The sequence below is a fragment of the Suncus etruscus genome, chromosome 11, assembly GCF_024139225.1.
Source record: "Suncus etruscus isolate mSunEtr1 chromosome 11, mSunEtr1.pri.cur, whole genome shotgun sequence".
Taxonomy (NCBI): domain Eukaryota; kingdom Metazoa; phylum Chordata; class Mammalia; order Eulipotyphla; family Soricidae; genus Suncus; species Suncus etruscus.
In genome coordinates, this window is record NC_064858.1 from 29,757,682 (window position 1) to 29,781,382 (window position 23,701).

Consider the following 23,701-nt stretch of genomic DNA (forward strand, 5'->3'; position numbering starts at 1 on the left):
TAGAGATCTTTTTTTATATACTCTCCACTCACTCTTTGATCTTGACTTGAAACTTTTCTTTTATCCTGTTTTTAGCCTCATAACCTATACCTGCCTTCTTCCCCGTTCACTCCCTCTGGTTATACAACTCAAAACAACCTTTTGGCTCAAAAATCTTTTCACTAGCCCATATTCCTTTCATTTTTTGAAGTCATTCTATGACCATTTTAGATCTGTGGTCCATAATTATAATAAATCTCTTGCACACAGCTTTTTCCTCTGTTGGCTCTCTTTCCCTTTATCATGTACATGGCAAAGAAAATTAGCCAGTGACTGTAACTGGCCTGCTGAATGCTGCTGGAAAAAAAGTACTCAATCATGCTTACTAGTTTTACCGTTAATTCCTGCTCACTAGTTTCTGGCTGGTATTCAGAGATTTCCAGAAATTCTATGCAAATAATACATATTTCACATGTAGTCTAGCAGTCAGGGGTCTCAAACTCATGGCCCGCCGGCCATTTGCGGCCGTCTGTACATTTTGTGGCCCTGCCCTAGAGGAATCTTTTTAGTTTTGTTTTATTTTGTTTTAGTTGTTTGGGTCACACCCCCCAATGTTCAAGGCTTACTACTGACTTTGCACTCAAGGATCACCCCGACATTGCCTCCTACAGCCCCCAGGTAAATTGAGTTTGAGACCCCTGGTAGCTTTTCTTCTACTCATATACACACCTTCTCCTCACTTCTCAGAAATTACAACATGCTGGAAATTATTATCTTTAAAATAATGCTCAGGGACTAGTCTTCTTGTTAATGGAGAAAATAGAAACAAAAATATATCCTTGAAGCTTTTGCCAACAAAGCTATTATCTCACTGCATCTCCTTTGTTACACAGTGAACTAAAGCTTTCAGACTGATTGGGCATTTGAGTCCACACCCTTTTATCCACTCAAAGTTATCACTGTGGTCTCCAGCTAAGCTTTCACCAAAGACCAGATTGATGGTCTTGAGAAGAAAAGCCAACATTTGTATTTTGATGGGATCTTCCTACCAGCATGCTTATTCTAGAATTTATTAAGAGAAATTCTTGCCCTAAATTTCCATGTGTACTTTTTTCTTCTACTCATTTTTAGAGCAAAGTTCCTACAAGTGCGGTTTTCTCTTTTGCATCAAAATTCTTCTCTTTACATTCTCCTTTGGACTCATTATAATAAGATTTTTGCTCTTAAAACTCCATCCAACAGTTCTGGAAAATTTTCCAACAACTTTGTGTTTGCTAAGCCTAGTTTTAAATTTTCAAGTTTTTAACTCATTCAAGTCTTTCTTCTTCTTTTTTTTTCTTTTGGTTTTTAGGTCTCACCAGCAGCGATCAGGGGTTTCTCCTGGCTCGATGCTCAGAAATCGCCCCTGGCAGGCACAGAGGACCATATGGGATGCCGGGATTCGAACCACCGTCCTTCTGCAAGAAAGGCAAATGCCTTACCTCCATGGTATCTCTCCGGCCCCTCAGTCTTTCTTCTTTGCAATAATTTCTTCCCTTGGATTACAAATTCTATATTCTTCTGGTTTCCAAAGGTTGCTCTTTTTCAGTCTCCAAGTTTGAAGAGTTCCTATTTATCTGAAACTTAAAAGCTTATGCATGGTTTAGTCCTTAATGCTTTTTCTTTCTTATTTATATTTTCACCCAATATAATTTCACCCAGTCTTATACCTTTGAAAACCAATCACATGCTGCTGTCAACTTTACTATTTATATTTCTAATATTATTCCACCTCAACTCAAGACATTTAACTTTTATTTTCCATTTCTACTTAAAAATCTCAAGATAACTCAAATTTAGTGTGTGTTTGATCCAAACTCCTGATTGCATTCACACCCTTCATTTCTCATACTTTTTTTTCTCTCAGGGCAAATATTTGGCCAATACAAGCTTACGGGGCCTTAATGATAGATTAGTAACTGGCATATATTCTCACAGACCAGTATCAGTATAGCTCTTAAATATTTGGAACATACTTCCTATGTAAAATCAATGTTTATTTTGTCAATAGGTGGTGAAATTTGTCTTTGGAACTCTAAATTTACAGGTCTCTGAACAAGTGTTTCAGGTATTAGGTTATATTAAGTGTCCTATATGACTATAAATGACTTCTATCTACACATATATACATGTACAAACATGTACATTATACACACATATATATATACATGTATATAAACACATGTCTATATACACATACACACATGTATGTCTACATATATGTTTTTGGACAAACCTGGTAGTGAGCAGGGCTTATTCCTGGCTCTGTGCTCAATAATCAGTTCTAGCAGGCTTGAGGCCATATGGAAAGCCAGGAATTGAATCTGAGAGGCATATCTAAGGCATGTACCCTATCCATTGTACTATCATTCCAGCAAAATTTATGTATATTTTGAAGTAGTACTTGCATACCTGACATATGAAATTTATTTTAAATGAGAAATGCAGCCAATGAAGAGAAATTTGAAAGTTAAGCTCCTGCCACAGAAATAGGAAAGGGGTTGAGAGGAAAACAGGGTACAGTGGTGGAGGGAAATGGACATTGGCAAAGGGATTGGTGTTGGACATCTTGTACTTGAAATGCAATCATAAATAATTTTATCATTAATGGTAACTTAATAAAAAATAAAATAAACTGAAAAATGAAAAATAAATAAATAAATAAAAATTAAACTACACATCAGCTTATATTTTAAGTTCAATGCTTTTAATGTTTGTTCAATATTTCCTAAGACATTTATAATTTAAAATGATTATGCTTTTGAGAGTTGATCAATTTAAAGTTTCTTAAAATCAAGTGTATATCCTTATCATATGAATGTATCATCATTTAAAGCAGAGTCTTAAAGTTCTTGCAGCAAATTAAAAATGATGTAATACAACACTGAGATGATTTTTTCTTTCTCTAAAACAGCGCTATAAGAATCTCCATTTATTAACTGACCATCCAACATTTAGAATCAGCTGAAAGATTTAGTTTTGACGACTTAAAACAATAAGTTAAATCTCTTTCTCAAACATTGTGAAGTGCTGTAAAAATGTGAATTTAAAAATGAGTTTTTCTTAAGCATTTTAAATCAAAGTTGAACAGTAATTGTATTTTATACAATTGTATTTTATACAAACTGCTTTTCATAAAGCAGGTTGTCAGAATGTCCAGTCTTTAATGTAGTTCAACCCACTGTGTTTGTATTGGAATTATATGGAAGAATGACACTATGAATAATCGTGAGCTTCTAAAGGATATTTAATATTTCTGCTTCTAAAATGTCATCACTATTTTACTAGACACTGAAAAATAATCTTGGTTTTACTGATGGTACACATATGACATTTATCCTGCCTGCAACATAATCTTAGCTAGCTCCAAATAGAAAAAGAGCAATGTAGTGACAAATGTAGTAATTAACATCTGGGTTTAGCAAGCTGGGAACAAGAAACATGTGTTCACTGTTAAGATAGGATTGACTCACTTAGATTTATTTTGACATTTGATTTCTGTTAAAAAAATAACATTGCTTAAACTGTAAGTGATACCACTTCTTATTTTCAGCAACTTATAGAAATGAGGGACCATGGAGAGCGAAAAAAAGTCGTAATGATTATGGCTTAACATTTTCTAAAACAACTGTTTATATAATTTAGGTAAACTCAACTCTGGATACACATTTATTTAGGTTGTGAAATAATTGGCAACATATTTTGTTACATTTTTATGTTGTTCTCTATAAAAAAAGAATCTACATTTAGTTCCTAACACCATTCTAGAAAAAAAAAATTTTAAAGAAGCTAAGGGAATTTTTGTTTCCAAAGTAAATTTGCTTGTAGAATGAAAATATATACATTGAAATAAACAGAGATTTTAAAAAAATAGCTTGAGAGAAGAAAATGCAGGTGGATAGTGACCAGTGTAAACTGATAAAAGCAATGTTACCTTCCTAAAAAAGAAAATAGATTAGTATATAATTTTGAGTTTTCTTTTTATATACCTTCTTTTCTCAACATATTGTGTGTGTGTGTGTTAATCTTAAGTTTGTAAGTTTCTCTCTGCTTGGGCTACAGACCAAAGTTATGAAGCTCTCTAACTCTCTATATCTTCTATCTTAACTTTTGATACTTGATACTGGGCTTTAAAGTAGATTATTATGATTATTTTTGGACAATTTATTTTATAATTCATGCCTGTAATATCTCTGAGATTTTTTTGTGGAAAAGTGCGTAGAGGGCAGGGAGACCAGAGTACTAACAGAAGTCAGGACCAAACATGCTGTTTTTTCAGGAGAAACATGCCAGATTTTTTTAAAAAAAAGGTAGATCTACTTGTAAGGTAGGCTAGGACAAACTTGTCTAGAAATATATGAGGGGGAACAGAAGATTCTATGCTCAGAGAAGAACATGGAACTAAGTAAAGGGATATGACCATTGTGTGGCAGCCACCTACTGCTTTCTTCTAGAACCATTCTTTCTGAAGGCAGCTGTGCTAATGTTCCTGTGTGGCCTTGGATGTTCAGTAATTATGCTTGAGAGAAAAACTGCTCCTGAGTAAGCACTGGGGTGTCTTTCTTCTCACCAGGTAGCACATTACAAGTCTGATGAACAGTATTCACTCATTCCCTACATCTGGAAACATGCTGCCTGAAGGCAGGTACAATAATGCCCACTGTTGGCATTGAGTTTTCAGGAATGATTCTTGAGAAGTTGCTCATGGGATAGAGCTGCTAGAACCTTGGTCTCTTTCCTGGAATTCCTGTCTTGAGGGGTCCTGGGTGATATGCCCCCCAGCTGTGCCTGGAGGATTCCAGGAGCACAACACTTATTCAAGGCACCCACGATTTTGTTTTGTTTTGTTTTGTGGACACATCCAACAGCACTCAGGAATTATTTCTTTCAGACTTGGAGACCATATAGAATGCTGGGGATTAAACCCAGTTCAGCTGTGCGCAAGGCAGACACCCCACCCTATCACAACAGCCACCTAAAGCAGACTTTTAATATTACTGACATAAAACAAGACTGCCTATCTTTGAAAATACTTCTAGAAGGATCACATATGATATGATATTATTATATTATATATAATAATTATATATTCTATTAAATAAAATATAATATTATAGGTTTTTGCCAGAGACCAAACCCTAATATGGAATTCAATAGGACAAGCCAGTCTGTGTGGCCTGAATATATAACCCAGGGGTCTTCAAACTACGGCCCGCGGGCCACATGTGGCCCCGCAGAGGAGTCTGATCCGGCCCACCAGCAGTGAGCGCTGTTTGGTTGCCAAGATACCTGCCAGCATATACACTCAGTGTATATCCACATATCAGGAACCATGCACTCAAAATGGTAACCATCTTTGGTAGCATTTATGCCTGTGAAAAGACTTTTTCAAGAATGAAACATCTGAAATCTCCAACCAGATCAAGATTAACTGATGCCCACTTGCATCACTTGTTACGGCTGGCAGTGACAAATATGGAACCGGACATTGACCATCTCATTAGCAAAAAGCAGGCCCACAGTTCCCATTGAAATAGTGGTGCGTGATCTGTTTATTTATAAATGGTTTTCATTTTATTTATATAAGATATGTGCAGTGTGAGCAGGAATTAGTAGCTCATATAGTCCGACCCTCCAGCTCTCTAAGGGACCGTAATCTGGCACCTACTTTAAAATAAAATTTAAATAAAAATTAAATAAAATAAAGACCCCTGATATAACCTAAGGCATTAGCTATTAACTAAGCCCCAGAGCTCAAAGAAATACCACAGTGTCCCATCAGTCAAACATTCCAGGAAGCTTGTGACATCTTTGAAGCTTCACTAGTTTAGAGTGAAACGGTTCCTGTGTTTCTGATATAAAGATAGCATGTAAAGATTACCCACAGGATGATCCCTGTAAAGATTGTTTGTAACGCAGGCTCTTCTATCCTGCCTTCGCTCCACATCCTGTAAAAACGTGCTTAAAGGGAACCTTTTGCTGATAAATAAATGGAACCTTAACAAGTCTCCATCTGCTTCGTTCCCTTCTTTCCCCCCATTTTCTCTTTCAGGCTGGGCCCCTTCTACACCCAAGAATAACCTGTCCTGCAGGTCAGGACAGGTTTTAGCAAGTTGGTTGACTCTTAAATTGTGTTTTTTTTTTGTTTGTTTGTTTGTTTGTTTTGGTTTTTGGGTCACACCCGGAGGTGCTCAGGGGTTACTCCTGGCTGTCTGCTCAGAAATAGCTCCTGGCAGGCACGGGGGACCATATGGGACACTGGGATTCGAACTAACCTTTGGTCCTGGATCAGCTGCTTGCACGGCAAACGCCGCTGTGTATATTTGTTCTAGGGCCACACCCAGTGACACTCAGGGGTTATTCCTAGCAACTGGCTATGCACTCAGAAATCTCTCCTGGCCTGTGGAACCATAACGGATGCTGGGGGATAGAATCAGGGTCCGTCCTAGGTCAGCTGTGTGCAAGGAAATGCCCTACCTCTGTGCCACCGCTTCAGGCCCCATTGCTATATATTTTTTAAATTTATATCTGTATGTATCACCATAATATAAACTCAGTGAGATAAAATAATATTGCATTATTTTGGTTTCTGCTATTTTTATCTGCAGACAACTTAAGGCTTTTCTAGTGTTTTGCATATTGAGTATTTAATGAAGTCTTCAAAGTCTTTTTTAATTTATCTATGCTTATAATTAATGTATCATATGCATAAAAATAGAATTGGAGTGTGACATTAATGAAATAAGCATATTTTCCAAATTCCTCTACTGCAGTATGACAAGAATGAAAAATATTTTTAGATTTATTTTTCTAGGACCCAATATTAGAGTTAAATTACAAAATAATTAAATAAAATATTGTACCTTTATTTAAAAATTATTTCTCCTTCTCCCTTTATTAGAAGAGGGCAAAACCCTCTCAAGTCATTTGTATCATGTAAAATAGTAAAAATATGTCATGTTCCTGATTCTATAAAATGTATTGTTTATATAACTAATTTTATGGATTGACATGAGAAATTACAATCAAATAATAAAAAAACTTCAAAACATCTAAATAAAATCCAGTTGTTAAATTATGTAGCCGTTTAGCCTCCAAAATATTTATTTAGGGCTAGAGCAATAATACAGCAAGAAAGGCACTCACTCTGCATATGACCTGGCTTTGACCCCCTTGGCACCCCCCTACCCATGGTCTTTTGAACACTGCCAGGAGTGATCCCTGGAATGCAGAAGTACCAGGAGGTATGGCTCAAAACAAAACAAACAAAACAGAAAACAACCTTTTACTTAGTTAATCTTAAGAAAGAAGATTTATTTCTTAGGTATAAATCAATCGAATTAGAAAAGAGTCCATCAACATATGGAGCCACAAAATTTTACTCTGATTATTCTTTGAAGATAATTGATCGTCACAGAGAATCTAAGTGATTAGTCTGGTCACACTTGTATTAATGCTAACAGCATCTGATGATATCCTTGTCAGCCCATTATTTTTTTTATTACCATGTAATCCATATAATGAGAATTGTATCGACTTGTAAAGTTCCTTACAAGTAAGGGAAAGATAAATCCAATGTTTCAAGAATTTATGAAAGTTGTTATGAGGTCATTGGTATCTACTGAAGTAGACAAAATAGAAAGGGCCTGTAGCTTTCTAGATATGGCATCCATAGCTGACTCCATTTTCAACTTTCCAGTGTAGAATTTCTCAAAATTCTACTATTGGAGTTATTAAAAACTATGCGATCCCTAGATGTCACCATAGACCCTCCCAAATCCCAGAGTAATCTTATTTAAAACATTACCCTATTAAGTTGAAACTGTGGATTACAGGGTTTTATGAACTTTGCATCCTGGTCACAGAGACAGTCAATAAATAAATATTTGTTAAATGACAGAGAGTTTTTACCTTTTTTTTTTTTGGTTTTTGGGCCACACCTGGCGGTGCTCAGGGGTTACTCCTGGCTGTCTGCTCAGAAATAGCTCCTGGCAGGCATAGGGGACCATATGGGACACCGGGATTCGAACCAACCACCTTTGGTCCTGGATCGGCTCCTTGCAAGGCAAACGCCACTGTGCTATCTCTCCGGGCCCGACAGAGAGTTTTTAAAAGTGACCCTTGATATACTTATACCTATGTTTCATTTTTATTGAGTTATATTTTGCTGATTTATTTAGTGCTATACAGCACTACTTAATATTGTAGAATAGAAATTACAATGGATCTTAGGAAAGTATTTTATTGTACTATTATCATTGTGCTAAATTAAGTATGCAAGTATAATAGCTTAAGTAGGGAATTTTACAGTTATGGACTAAATGATCCTCCATAGGTTCCAGGATATCTTAAGGGGGCCACAAATAGATATCACTTTACCTGTGAGTCATGGCATGCATCAACTTTTTAAGACAAAGGATAATGGAAAGAAAATCCCATGGAAGGGGTCTTTGGTTAATAAAATGTTGAGAAACAGTCTAAATTCTTTCATAAATTATATATACATACCTATTATATAAAGTAGTTCTTAATTATCTATAAATACTATTTCAACAACTATTTTGCATCTTTGTTTCCAGTTATTATATTATGTGATTCTGTTCCCATAATGGAACACACTGTTCTTTTCTTTATCATTCTTAATAGATATATTACATATTTGCTGAGTAAGCTTTTTGAAGGGTACAGTTGTGACCCTATGCATTGTTGAAGAGATGCAAATAAAAATATGGGTTGATTTGTTTCAAGAATTGGTAAAAGAATGATTTAGATCATTGCCACATACTTTCCAGATGTTAACTTTTGATTTTTTCAATTTTGAAAATTAATGTAAGTTCCATTGGTTACTATATGTTAAAAACTATTATCACTCACTAAATTATAAATTTTATGAGTTGGCATAGTAAGCCTATAATTTTGAATTGTGCTCCATATGGATAAAAATACTGAATATCATTACTGAACTTTTGATCAAATGAAAATGTTTCTGTAATTTATTTTTCTTGCAGTTTTCTTTTTCCTCCATTTGTCTCCAACTTACTGACTTCTATTTTGCTTTTGATTCAAGTTGCATATTTTCTGAAATGATATGTTTACTCAGTGGATATGTATATCATCTTAAGTGAGTAGGCAAATGTGCTTTGCTATAAAATAATCTCCAACTACCAGCCAGGAAATAATATTGTGGTGCATATTCTTGAGTTTATTCTTGTGAAACTCAGTAGTAGGATCGAGTACCACTGTAATAGAGGCCAATAGATGAAGTAACATAATGGTCAATGAGCAATAAGACCTTATTAACTCTTCTGACATCATTGGCGATAACATAATTTTCACAAGTTTGCTTGTCATTGAACTTTTTCTCTCTTTCTTCATCTTTTTTTTCTCTTAAAAATAATGTTGCTCCTGTGCTCGCTTCGGCAGCACATATACTAAAATTGGAATGATACAGAGAAGATTAACATGGTCCTGTGCAAGGATGGCATGCAAATTTATGAAGTGTTCCAGATTTTTTTTAAAAAACTAATGTTGATTCCATTTATCTGGAATCAAACATAGTGTAGTCAATATGCCAACTATGTAATGCATGTTCTTTAAATAAAGTAAATTAAAAAGAAGAAAACTCTTGATATTGGGAAAACTAGTTAGCTTTATGCAAAAAAAATGAACTCATATATTTTTAATGCCATGCACAAATTTCAAGTCAAAATGGATTAAAGATGTTGATATCAGACCTGAAACCATAAAGAACATAGAAAAAAATTTAGGCATAACTATCCATGACATTTTTTCCCTCCCTCTTCATAACATTAAAACTAAACACATCTTCAAGGATGAAACACCACTGACCAAACAATTGGAAGCAAAGATAGATAAATGAGACTACATTAAACTAAGAAGCTTCTGCACCTCAAAGGAAACGATGACCATAATACAAAGACTACTCATGAATTGGGAGAAATTATTCAACTAATGCCCATAGATTGGGGTTAATAGCTAAGATATATACTAGGCAGCAGTAGAGCTTAACAAGAATAAAAAATTAAATCTACCCTAACCAAAAATTGTGAGAAGAAATGAACAGAAACATCTGCAAAAAAGAAATACAGATGGCCAAATATCATGAAAAAAAAATGCTCCATATTATTAACCATCAGGGAGATGCAAATCAAAACAAGGAGATATCATCTCATACCACAGAGACTGGCACACTTTACAATGAACAAATACAACCTGTGCTGTTACTGATCTGGGGAGAAAGGGACTCTCATTCATTCACTGCTGGTGAAATGCATACTGATTCCAGACATTTTGGAAAGCAATGTGGACATTTCTCAAAAAACTAGAAAGTGTATTTCCATATGATCAAACAATATAGCTCTTGAAAATATACCCTAAGGACCCAAAACCACAATGTAGAAAAGGCATTTGCACTCCTATTTCATTCATTGCAGCACTATTCACAATAGCCAAAATCTGGAAACAACCCAAGTGTCTGAGGTCAGATGATTGAATAAAGGAACTAAAGTGCATGTGCATAGTGAAATTCTATGCAACTGTTAGGCAAATTGAAGTAATAAATTTTGTTTATATATGGATGAATATAGAGAGTATTATGTTGAGCTGAATGAGTCAAAGTGAGAGGAATATAAATAAAATTATTGTACTCATTTATGGCATTTAAAATGGTATGGCAATAATACCCAAAGACAATTGCAATGAGGGCTAAGTGAACTGGTCTGTGGCAGGAAGCCTGTCACAAATTAGCAGGGGGGTACACTCAGGGCAGAATGGAGCCCACTATGACAATAATAATTGAAAATTATAACCTGGGCAAAAAGTGAGTGTTGAAAGGAGGTAATGTGATATGCTTGATATCCATTCAGTAATAAATATTATTGTAAACCCCAGTGTCTAAAAGGAAACTAGGAAGAAAAAGAGAAACTCATTTGAGTGGTTAGACAAGGCTGAACTTCATCTGGGCATTTGGACATCATTTCATCTTTCTGCTAGTGTCTTCATCTGATCTACCACTAGTGGTTCAAAGACCACTGAATGTTCTCATATGAACTTTATAGCTTTCTCTCATCTGACTTGGAAAACATATATGCTCAGTTCTTTCTTTTACTATTTAGTGAGGAACTAATAATGTATTAAATAAAATATTCTTATTAGTACATTATATATTAATATATACCATATATTAATCTATTATAGAGTATTAACATATAGTAAGACTAATTAATCAAATATATACCATATTAAATAGAATAATAAATATAATCAAATATAAGGATCTAATAACTTATTAATTAGAATATTAAATGTATATATGTTTAATATTTAATGTTTACATGGGTCTTTACATAATTTTTTCTGAACTGTACTTTTTTTACAGTTTTCTGGTACAAGTTATACATTTTAATTTAAAAAAAATCTAAAAACTATAACTAATGCCAAAATAATTGTATAACAATCTTACATAGTTGTCCACATAGTCAATATAAGGCCAGAATCTCTCAGTGGTGCAGGAATGCTGCTCTCACTGATTTTACTTTGTTACTACTCTTAGCTTTAGCTCTTGACAAACTGGCTTGACCTTGTTGATTTTCATTTCTCACACAGCTTTTTTTTTACAGATTGACCTAGAACCAACTCAATTTTGTCCTTGTACTTTTCTATAATCCCAGCAATACTGTGTTTACAATATGGACCCTGAAAAGTGGCCCAGAAACCACCTGTGAATACATTTTTTTATACAAGTCAAAAGGAACTTGTCAGAAAAAAACCTTGAAATGGTGAGAATATTCAGGATGCTGGATGAGGATATCACCAGGAGGGTTTAAACCTTAGAATGGATATGAGAACATAATCAGAGATGATTGGTTCAGTTGATGGAAAGTGACACAAGCTAAGGACTGCAGTTGGTCTCTAAATTGACAAAGATAAGGGAATGACATTTTTCCTAGAGTGAAGAAAGAACCAGTGCACAATGACTTTAGTCCTATTAGATCCATTTTCAAAAATTTGACCTTGGCAATAAATGGCAAAAATCTCAAGCAGAATATTTTTATTGTTTCAAGTTATCAAATTTTCAGTTATTTCTGATAGTGATAATAGAAATTTATTACAGTCTTTTCCTTTTCTTTTTCACCCATGACCTTTCTTTACTGCTTTGGCTCTATTTGAAATGTTCCTCATGCCAACCCCATTGATTCTTCTCCAGTGTAAAAGATAGAGCTCTGATCCTCTCCTCTCCCTGAAACCTTGTGATCTGATCAAAAGTACTTCTTACTTTTCAACAATACTAGAACTTACAGTACCATTGAAATTCTATCCGTCATCTGTTTCCTTAAGAGTTGAGGCTGAGCCTTTGAACCTTTTTTCTTTCACAGTTCCTGTTCGGGTAATTTCCACATTTATCATGTAGATTTGTTGAATGTGAGTAGGACTCATAAAATGTGATTTTTCAAGTATTTTAAATACTTAATAATCCATAAGATGGCTGTGCAATTTTACACTAAAAATAGAAAAGTAAATCGTAACATACATTTGTGACTTCATATGATCCATTTAATATCTGGTCCATGTAATGATTTAGGTCTCTGAATCTTTTGTGATCTGAATTTGTAAAAGGTAAGTGCCACCAGTGAGGAAACCTGTTTTAAAAGAAACAGTATGCTTTCGTTAGTTTGAAAATTAGCATTTGGGGACTTGTTCATGAATTTGCAGGCTGCACTGGCTAGAAATAAAAATGAAAAAATGCCATTGTAGAACAGATGATTAATTGTGGGTTTTATTAACATTCCTGTAATCATTTGTGATATTTTAACTGCCTTTGAGTTTGATACCAATTTAATTTAATGTTTCATATTGTGTTTATGGAACACCACACATTCCATTTTTATATACTTGTGGGCTTAATAAATTCCTTCTGAAACTGATGATTTGTAATTTTTCAAAAAGGTCAGATTGTATTGTTTCTTCAGGGTTCACTGGAGACATTGCTACACTAAACAAATTAAACATTTTACCAAGTGACATATGTTTCCATCTGGTCTTAGTCTTTCGGTGTAGAGAAGCAATTTCCCTGGAAATCTGACTTGATAACTTCCTCTGCCCTATCTGATGATTCATCTTAATGGCTTCATGTGATTATAGTTCTTTGGGAGGGGGGTAATCTGTTAATGGATAGTGTTTGGCAATACATTTTTTGTTGGTTAAATTGGTCTATCTAGAAGCTCATTTTGGCTGTAGGTGTACTGTTTCCTTCATGTCTGTTTTCCTTTCCAGGCAATGAACACTAGGTATAGGAAAAGTTTGTACACATTTAATTTGTAACAACCCAGAGCATCTCATCCTTGGCTTCCTGTTGAAAATATCAGGGAAGTCAAACATTCTATGCCTGTCTATTTAAGTAATTGCCAGGTTAATTTTTTAAGGTCTCCTACAGCTCCAAGGATCAAAGTATTACAATTTTAATACATATTTACCATGGAAATTCATGCCTTATCCAATCAAAACACATACATGCATTTGATAAATAGTTGAGTCATATTGGTTGAAAATAGTAATTTGTATATGGGGGAACAAATGTTCCTTATTTTTAGAATGAAAGGTAAAACAAGGACTAGGGATATATTTCAGTGGCTAAGAGTTGTGCATGGCATGTGGTTTACGAAGTTTCCTCCCCAACACTCCATATGCTTCCACCAGTACTGCCAGGATGAGCCCTGAGTACAGAATAAAATAGAGACATTATTATTAATTCTAATCCTTTGTTGATATTTTAAAAGAGGTCTGTATAAAAATCTATATAAATATATAAATAGTTGAGAACTAAGGACTTCAGCTATAGTAAAGGAATTCTGCTGTCCAAATGGTTTAGCTACTTCCCACTCATATAACATTACTTTTTGAAGCTTTCCCCATTTCTCTTCTCTTTAATGTAATTGCAATGCCAGTGCTCACATATTCCATTATGGGGGACTTGGAGTCACACACTGGTTGTAGTATCATGGGTCACAATGGTAGTAAGGGGATCAATTTACACTTGGCTATGTAGTGCTAGGGATTGATTAAACGGTTTCTTCATGCTTAAAAGGTGGCTTCTCTGCCACCTTCCTGGACCTTTGAAATTTATTTCTCATAATTTTTGTAGGGTTTCCCAAATGGCACTCATGAGGCTTGGGGTGTTAATGGTCATTCTCAACTAGATAGTTCAATGCAGGGACTTGAAGATGTTGCCAAGGACTCTGAGGTGATGGGGTCTATCTGATTCAGACATGGCTGTGTTGAACTATTCCAGGACTGCAGGAGTGATGCTATAGAGAACCATGTGGTGTTTAAAATTGAACCCAGACCTGGCATAGGCTAGGTAGTGTGCTAAACTCTGTATGATCTTCCAGCCCATATTTTACACGGATTTGTTTTTATCAGGCAATATTTTCATTTCCTTAATCAGTTTTGTTTGAAGCCAAGATTAAGAAATACCTGACTTGCAAACAGATTCAATCCCTAGTGATCAGAGTAACTAATTTTCTCCATACCAAATGCAGTTTTTAATGTGTCCCTTTGTCTGATCCTCAGAGGAATATACTTTCTGGGGCAATGAATCAAATAAAGACTTTGAGTGGTTGGGGAAGAGTAATGGTGAAAGTAGAAGAGGGAAAGGAAATCATTCTTTCCCAAGCAGATTAACTTTAAGGAAGATGATTGATTTTAAAGAAGATTTCCATGCTTTCATTCTCTTGGAAGGCAACCCGAAGTGCAGAGCCCAAGGTGAAGACCTCTTTTACATGCTGTGGCCAATTCGATTTTTATTTTTTTGTAACTTTTAACTATCTGATCATACATTCCAGATAGAATTCGCATAACTCATGTAGGGCTACCCTCATTAAATTTAGAAGTCAGAAGTAATCTTGTTCTCATCCTTCATTTATATGCATTGCCTTGCCTTAAGTTTTACTTAGCTCTCTTATGGGACTATCAGGATGGAAATACTGTGTGAGGCACATTAATTCTCCTCTCTTCACAAATTGCATGGATAGTTTTAAAAAAATCAATTAGTTACCATTATCAGGCAGTAATTATTGTGCAAAGCTGACTCTTAACACGAGCCGAAAATTGATAAGATGCATCTATGTGGTGAGAGATTATTAGGACTTTTGATGTAGCACAAGTTATGCTAGTATATATCAGAAAAAAAATAAAAGTATGATGCAGAGATGTTTTTGAAACCAAAACAAGGCAGTCATATTATAGAGGTGCAGTTATGCATCTCTAAATCATTGATTTAGCAGGCACATGCCTACTAATGTTAAAATAGGCAACCACTAATGTTGAATTCTGTATTTGTAGCCAAACTTTGATTTTCTTGGTGGTGGTGGAGGGTTATTGTTATTTTGTTTTCATTTTAGTTTTTAACAGCAACTCATATTTTTGTAATTATTTTATGTGTTCTTTGGTTCTTCTTAAAGTTAGCATTGCTTTATCTGAGTTTTCATCTTCCCTTCCCTCCAAATCTCTTGAGCATACTATGATTTGGTGACTTCCTAATGTTTGGAGTATTTGTATTTCAATCTCTGTGACAGCATAGTGAAGGTATTTTTGTGCTAATGAACCTCCTGACTTTATATATTGCTCAGTATTTCTCTATTCTTTAGTAGATTTGCTTTGATTTTGAATTTTAAAAATTACAATGCCTTGGAAATGGAACAAAAACTCTTATCTGCAAAGCATGTCAAGTCAGTATGAGCATTTGTGTTGTTAAAGAGTCATTAACTGAAGGGAAATCCATTGTGAAAAAATATTGTGTTTACTCTAATTTCTAGGACATTTACTTTTTCAAGTCAACAAAATGTATGAAAATACTGAAGTCTATATTTCAATAGTTTTAGATGATACATTTTTGAAAATTACTTAAACAGAAATTATTCCGATTATGTTTTCAGTTTGCTTATGTTTAATTTCTTTTTCCACTATAACATGATAGAACTAATGGCTTACAAGACTGCATCAGGGTCAACATATGAAGAAATTAAACTTAGTTAATTCAAGTCAAAGTTCAGACTTAATACCAGCAATCAGCATTGAGTTTGGAAAATCTTACAAATGTACTGACAGAATTTATTGGGAGATACAGAAAGCAAATATATTAGTTATTAGGTCATTTATCATAATTATGTGCTGAAGAAGTAGACCTAACCAATTGGTTCATATATTTAAATTTTATTTTACAGATAAAACTTAAAAGATGACTTTTATTTTGTAAAAAAAAACGATAAATAAAACTGATTTTCCTCAATAATTCATGGGAAAAAAATTTGCGCTGAACTTTTCTGCCTACAAAATTGATTGCAAGAAGGCAAGCTGAAAATTGAAAACTTTTTTCAGTTTGATGAAACAAAGTTTCTTTACCCTGAGAGCAATATAGATGCTCTAGAGAGGTTCATTGGCATTTGGGTCAGAATGCTGTGTGGTTCACAAATAGAATATCCTATAACCATTCATTTTTCTCTTCTACTTAAGGTCAAACACTGTGGAAGATTGTGACTTACTCAGGCAGAGTAACTGATGCAAACTGCTTCTGAAGGTGGCTGTGGAGGTTGGAAAACTGGTCAAAGGATTTTTCTATCAGGCTTGTCTCATTGTGACCATGTAGGACTTGGATAAGATACAGCTGTGGCAAAGAGAGAAAAAAACCAAAGATGGCATCATCAAGCTGTCAGACTTTCTAAGATCTGATTCACAGACACCAAAAGGACCAAGAACCTTAGTGAAAAAATAAAATCACAGAATCTAGGAGCTTAAATTAGTACAAGTGGGATGACCCATTAACCCTGTGCAGCTATCATAATTTTTGTGCTGGCAAGATTTAGCCTCCTAGGCGCTGTTCTTCCCCTGTGAATGTTTTCTTTTCCTTTGCATTTCCCTTCTTTTCTACACGGGCAGGAGCTATTGTCTTAGATAAGTTTTCTTTTTTAATTTTTATTTTTCATATTGGCTTATATATCTTTCACAGTAGTATTTTAGGTACATATTAACATTGAAGATGGTTGTTTTTTAATAGCTTCCTTTGGGTGCTTAAAATTTCACCCTTAAACATGGTCTAATGACATCATTGTTCATAGTGAAACTGATGTTTTATTTGCAGAGTAAAATAAAAATCAGAGTAAGGAGGGAAGAGAAGTATATTCATAATGAAGGACAGACCAATTGATGTAAACATGACAGATTTGACACTTACATTACTCGTTTTCTTGCTGAACCCCAATATTCTTGCTCTTTGAATTGACCTCTTGGCACCCAGCATATGGGATTCCTGGGGGAAAGTCTGAGGAGTATATTTCACTGGATTTATTGCTGACATTTGTGCAAGAGTGTGGATCAAATTATTCAATTTCACAGGGAAACACTCCAGACTTTCTTTTATTTTCCTAGAGGAATAAAATTATAGATATTATATAATTTTCCTCTGAGTGACTTATTTTATTATTATTTATTTCTCTTTATTATAAATGAAGGACAAGGCCATTTTTGTTTATTTGAAGTCCAACTTTTGTTTTTGTTTTTGTTTTTTTTGTGCCACACCTGGCGGTGCTCAGGGGTTACTCCTGGCTGTCTGCTCAGAAATAGCTCCTGGCAGGCACGGGGGACAATATGGGACACTGGGATTCCAACCAACCACCTTAGGTCCTGGATCGGCTGCTTGCAAGGTAAACGCCGCTGTGCTATTTCTCCGGGCCCCAATTTTTTTTTTAATGGTTTTTGGGACACACACCCGGTGTGTTACTCCTGGCTATGCACTCAGAAATCGCTCCTGGCTTGGGGGACGATATGGGACGCCTGGGATTAAACTGTGGCCCATCCTAGGTAAGCCACTTGCAAGGCAAACATCCTACTGTTGCACCATTGCTCTGACCCTTCGAAACCCAGCTTTTAAACATTATTTTAATAAGTTTCAAGTTAACATCTTGAGCTAATAACTAAAGAAACCCTTGTATGAAATATATATTTAATTGTAATATATTTTGAATTAGACATCCTTTCTACTTTAAGGATGCATTAACATTTATTCATAATTAAACTAAATATTAACATAATTATAGATTTTAAAGCTATAAAATAATGTATAAATCCCTGTAAAATCTCTACCTCATTCTGTCTCCCTTCCTATAAAGTTTAAATTTTTTTAAAATGTTATAGCTTTATTTTAAAATTTTAATCTGCTTATAAGTTTTCTTGTCAACTATTTTACAAAGAAGCCAAATATTATTTAATATGTATTTTATATAATAATGATTTTATGATATGGTCATTAACATTTGCATTTCTGATATTTTAATCTAAGAATCACTGTTGTGTTCTAATGGTATATTTTTATATAATACCTATTCTTTAATTACTTTTCTAGCATTAAATATGCAATATTTTTTTTCTTTTGGCTTTTGGGTCACACATGGCAGCACTCAGGGGTTACTACTGGCTCTATGCTCAGAAATCGCTCCTGGCAGGCCCAGGGAACCATATGGGATGCCAGGATTAGAACCACCGACCATCTGCACTCAAGGCAAACGCCTTACCTCCATGCTATCTCTCCGGCCCAAGATATGCAATATTATTTTTAATGAAATAATACTTAGTAATACAAAACAAAAATGTTCTATATTTTTGTTTCCTACTTGATTTATACTTATATTAAATTATTCTAACTATTCTGCAATCATATGTACTCATATTATATAATCTCTTTTATAACTGTCATTTAATTTTAAGCTTTGGGCTAATATTAATTCCATACCATTTGCTTTTTTGAATCTCATTCTCTAAGGTCCTATGGAAGTAAAATATGTTTTGAGTGTTTCAGCATTGTCAATAATTTGTGTTTCTGCTTGAAAGTCAGTTTAGCTGGTTATGACATCCTTGTATTAGATTGACTCTTTTGAGTTCCTTAAAATATTTTCTTCTGGGGCCGGTGAGGTGGCGCTAGAGGTAAGGTTTCTGCCTTGCAAGCGCTAGGCAAGAAAGGACCACGGTTTGATCCGCTGGCGTCCCATATGGTCCCCACAAGCTAGGGGCCATTTCTGAGCACTTAGCCAGGAGTAACCCCTGAGCATCAAATGGGTGTGACCCGAAAAACCAAAAAAAATTAATTTTTTTTCTTCTGAAATATAGGAAACTACACAAAATTTTGAGGAGATTTTGTACTTTTTTCTCTTAAAACACTCATTCTTTTGCCTAGATACTTAAAGGAAGTACCATTTATTAAGCCAGCAGATTTTGCAAAGTCTGATTCAGGGTATTGTAGAGATAAGTAAGTTGGTAGAGCACTTCTTTACATGTGGCTGTCTGGGTTTAATCCTCTGTACCTTATATGGTTCCAGAACCTTTCTAGGAGTTATTCTTCAGTGCAGGGCCAGAACTGGTTCCTGAGTACCTCTGGATGTACTCTCAAAATAAACAACAAAATAAAATAAAATAAAATAAAATGTTTTAGGCTAATTATTATGTAGATTTTTCTGAATGTGTATCCTTTGTTCTTTCAATAGTAATGTGCCCCTTCAATATGTAATTTCAAACCTTTGGATATTTCAAAATTTTAGAAATTATGTTAGAATTTATTAAAGCATTAACTGTACAGTTCTATATCAGAGCTATTAAAGATATTTAGGTTTTCTTTTTCAAAAACTTTGATTTTATTTATATTAGCTCTTCAATACCTTTCCAATTTACTTTTTTATTTAAGAAACCCTACATTTTAAAATGTTTTTCTTTGGAGGTTTTATATACTTCGTTGCTATTTTTATTACTTTTGTTACTTCCAAGTTTATTGGTTATATAATTATGTTTTCTGTCATTTCTAATTCTTCTTTAAAGTTCAGTTATCTTATTTCTGATTCTTTTCTAATTGGAATATATACTGTTTTTCCATATTTTTATTATTTTATTGATTTATTTAGCTCAATTTGAGATATATGTGTATAGTTTATCTCCAAGATGATAATTTATTGTTGGTAGATTTTCACTGTAGTAACTTAATTTTGCATCTTATTTCTCATTTTCTTAGATGAATTTTTGATGAAATTCAAACAGGATTCATTTTGCTTACTTCTTTGTTAATATGAAGTCATTATTCTTAAATTTTTAGAAATGAGTAAAAGGTTTTGAAAGCTTTCTTTTCTGTCCTTTCACACAATGACTTTAAAAATACACATTCACACTTTATGAGATGGTCCTTTATTTGCTTTTCTTCTCACCCCTAGTATTTTTTCCCCTGGGCTTTGAATACTCGTTGCTCCTGGGATATTTTATAGATCTTTCTCTAAGTGTTAAGATTCTTTTTTTTTTCTTATCCTGCAGAAGAGTATATGTAAGAGCAGAGTAACTACCTCAGTTATCAGAGGGTAGTTCAACTTTTCCAGGTTTGCCACAAAGACATTGCCCTGCACTGTCGATTAGGGTGTAGATGAATATGTGTCAGGTTCAGTTGCTGTTCTCCAATGGGTTTACTCAGCTTTCCATTGAGTATCTATTGGCTTTGGACAAAGTCTTGCTATCAAGTCAGTCAAATTGCCTGTTACTTCTGAAATTGCTTCTCACAGGATGCAGAGCAAATCATACAGGTCCTCTCACAAGTCTTATAACTCAATGATTTGCTCCTGTCTACTTATATTTTTGAGTTCTTGGTAATATCTTCGATCCAATTTTATGATATGTCTATAGAAATTGAGCTTTACTATTCTATTTGATTTGTCTGCTTTCTAGAAGAGATTCAGGGAAAATTAGAAAACTCTTCAGCTGGCCTGTGTTTCTAATGAATGATATTCTAGAAGAAGCAACAACTAGCACTATATTGTAAGAGTTTTATTTTGTGGGAGATAGGAGAAAGGAGTTAAAATAGTAGGAAGAAAACATTCCTAATCTCACATCATTGCTTATTTAACAGTTCATGCATTTTGCAAGAAAATTTGTGTCTCCCCAAATATTTATTTGATGAGCAAAAATTTTAAAACAATAGCAGAAAATTCATTGTTTTTCTTTATATTGACTGCAAAATTTCTGAAAGTATAGATCTGTAGTGGTTCATTTAAATGCATCCCACCCCCCTTTTCTAGTTGCAAAGATCATTCTTTCCTTAGGGATTCCACTTTGTTTAATACCAAGTTTCTTTATATACACAGGTCTGCTTCTTGCCTTGTTATTCTATTGCACTCTGTGTTTTTTTCTTATCTCTGTCAATATGAAGCTTCCTTAAATAGCTTGAACATTTTAAAAATAAACCACTTGAAGTACATAGTTCTTTCACTTGATTCATCATTGGGTGCTTTTTCATAGTTTTAGTCCTTTAATACATTTTTGAATGACCTTAAAAATGATTACACAGAGTAACTGTATGAGGATTTTGAGTGGAATTGCATTAAAACTACAAATCAAATTTCTATGAACAGAGTTATGTACTCTGCAAATTATGACTTTGGGGTCATCCTTTGCACTGCTCAGATGTCCCACTCAAGGATAAATAAAAGAGATAAGCATTTTTACCTAGTTGCTGATTGCAAAGAAAATATTTTTTATTTGTTTTGTTTTATTTGCTGGCCAAATTGGCAGTGCTCATTAGTTACTCTGAGCTCTGTGCTCAGAAATTTATCCTGGAGGTGCATGTGTGGCCATATGATATAATGGGGATTGAACTCTCGTCAGCCTCATGCAAGGCAAACTTCCTACCAACTGTTGGAACTATTGTTCCAATGTAAAAGAAAATATTTGAATCTTTTATATTTTATATGTTATTTTCTGTAGATTTTTAGCTATAGGTTGAGCATATTCATTACTCCCTTTTTTTATCCCGTGGGAAGGAAGTTTGCTTTGGGTTAAATCTAATGGTCCTCAAGAAAATGTGATACCAGGAATTTAAATTAGTGTAACTGTCTATTCCCCTTTACTACTTCTTTGCCCCCCCTTTTTTTTAATTTAATGCTGTAAATTTTACTAACTACATTTTCTTTTTTTATTAAATATATATTTTTATTTAAGTAACATGATCATATTTGGGTTACAGTCATAACCAGAACACCCCCCTTCACCAGTGCAACATTACCCCCTCTCCTCTTCCCATCCCCTACCTGTATTTGAGACAGCCATTCTACTACAGTAATTTGTTTTTAAGTTCAGTAAGTTGTATTTTTTTTCCTTAAAGGATAAGAGTAAAAAAAAATATAGTAAAGGTGTGATAGTGGCAATCGCCAATGTTTGCATAGACTAACTACATTTTCAATATTGATTACGTAACTGAATCTTGATTGCTTATTTATAAATACTTGCTTTTCTAAAACCTTATCTTATTTTATAAAAATAATTTTATGGGCTTGCTTTATTGTTGTCATATTCAATAATCATATAGAAAGAATAAATATAAAAATTCACTGAAAATACACTTATTGTAAGAGGCATTATTATCTTTTTAATACAAATAATAATATTGATAACTTTTTCATTTTTAAATGTATGTGGTCTACATTTTCTTCTAGTCTGTGATCACTAAACATTTCTTTGAGAACTATGATTAAGAATTATGTTTCTGAGTTAGTTGGTTTCTATTAAATTTACTATGCAATGACTTCTTTAAAACTAATCTTCATATTCCTGATGTTAACGATGAAGTTCAATACTTTGTAATAATCCCCACTTTATAAAAATTCAAGCCATTTATCTTGTCCTGGTCTTCAAGTCTTTTGAATAAATTCCAAATTTTTCCATAATGACACATCAATCTAGGTCAAACTTTGCTAAGGAAGTTAAAAGATGACTCTGATCATGTTATTCATTTCCAAAGTGTTCATTATTTCTAAACATGTTCTTTGAATTTATGGGAATAGAGCACAAAGCATCAATTTTTTCTCCTTATCAGACCCTTAAAGATATAAGATAATAATGATAGAATTATAATGATACCATGATTAATGGGAAGGTTACCATCCATTTGTACATTCATTCCACAAATATTTATACTTTATGTATGCAAAGCAAAACACCAAAGTAACATCATGCTCTCACTACATATTAATATAGAACTACTGGGGGCCTGATTAGTGATTCAAGTGGTAGTGTGTTTGCCTTGCACGCATTGATCTAGGATTGACCATGGTTCAGTCTCCTGGCGTCCCATCTGGTCCCCCACACCAGGAATGATTTCTGAGCGCATAGCCAGGAGTAACCCCTGAGCATCACTTGGTATGGCCAAAAAAAAAAAAACACAAAAGAAAAATAAGATAAAACTACTGGTCATAAATCTTGAGTTATGATAGACAAAAATCTTAACTGTATTTCTGTCTCTTCTTTTATTTCCCAGTAGTTAAATTGTAAGACAACTAGAGATGAAGGATGAACTTTATGATAAGCCTGTCATTTGGGGGCACACTTTGACATAATTCTATCTTTTATCTCTGAGGTGGCAACCACAGGGTCCTAGAGAGCAGAGGATTTTAGGCTCTGAAGTGATCTAATTTCTCCAGGTGGCAGCTCTCTGATTTATTTTATTTAATGGTAGTATCAATAGGATTATGCTTCAAGTACCCTATGTTACAGGTCAAAAGCAATAGATAGAAAATCTGTTTCTTAAATTTTTTTATGATGAACCTTCCCAGAGCCTTATAAAATACTGCTATCATCTTGCTAGGCACTA

The 23,701-nt window shown here is 34.1% G+C and overlaps 1 protein-coding gene and 1 non-coding gene across 2 annotated transcripts in view; one reads left to right on the forward strand and one right to left on the reverse strand.

The window, feature by feature from the left end:
* The window catches only part of PIK3C2G (phosphatidylinositol-4-phosphate 3-kinase catalytic subunit type 2 gamma), a 378,850-nt gene that overhangs the window by 51,598 nt on the left and 303,551 nt on the right, over positions 1-23,701 (reverse strand). Inside the window, exons 25-27 of the mRNA XM_049782899.1 lie at positions 17,267-17,456; positions 16,578-16,699; positions 12,569-12,677 (exon numbers count right to left, since the gene is read on the reverse strand). Coding sequence (XP_049638856.1) covers positions 12,569-12,677; positions 16,578-16,699; positions 17,267-17,456 — 421 coding nt within the window. The remainder of the gene's footprint in view (positions 1-12,568; positions 12,678-16,577; positions 16,700-17,266; positions 17,457-23,701) is intronic.
* LOC126023627 (U6 spliceosomal RNA) lies at positions 9,426-9,531 on the forward strand. The gene has a single exon (XR_007500734.1). It is a non-coding gene; the product is annotated as a U6 spliceosomal RNA (small nuclear RNA).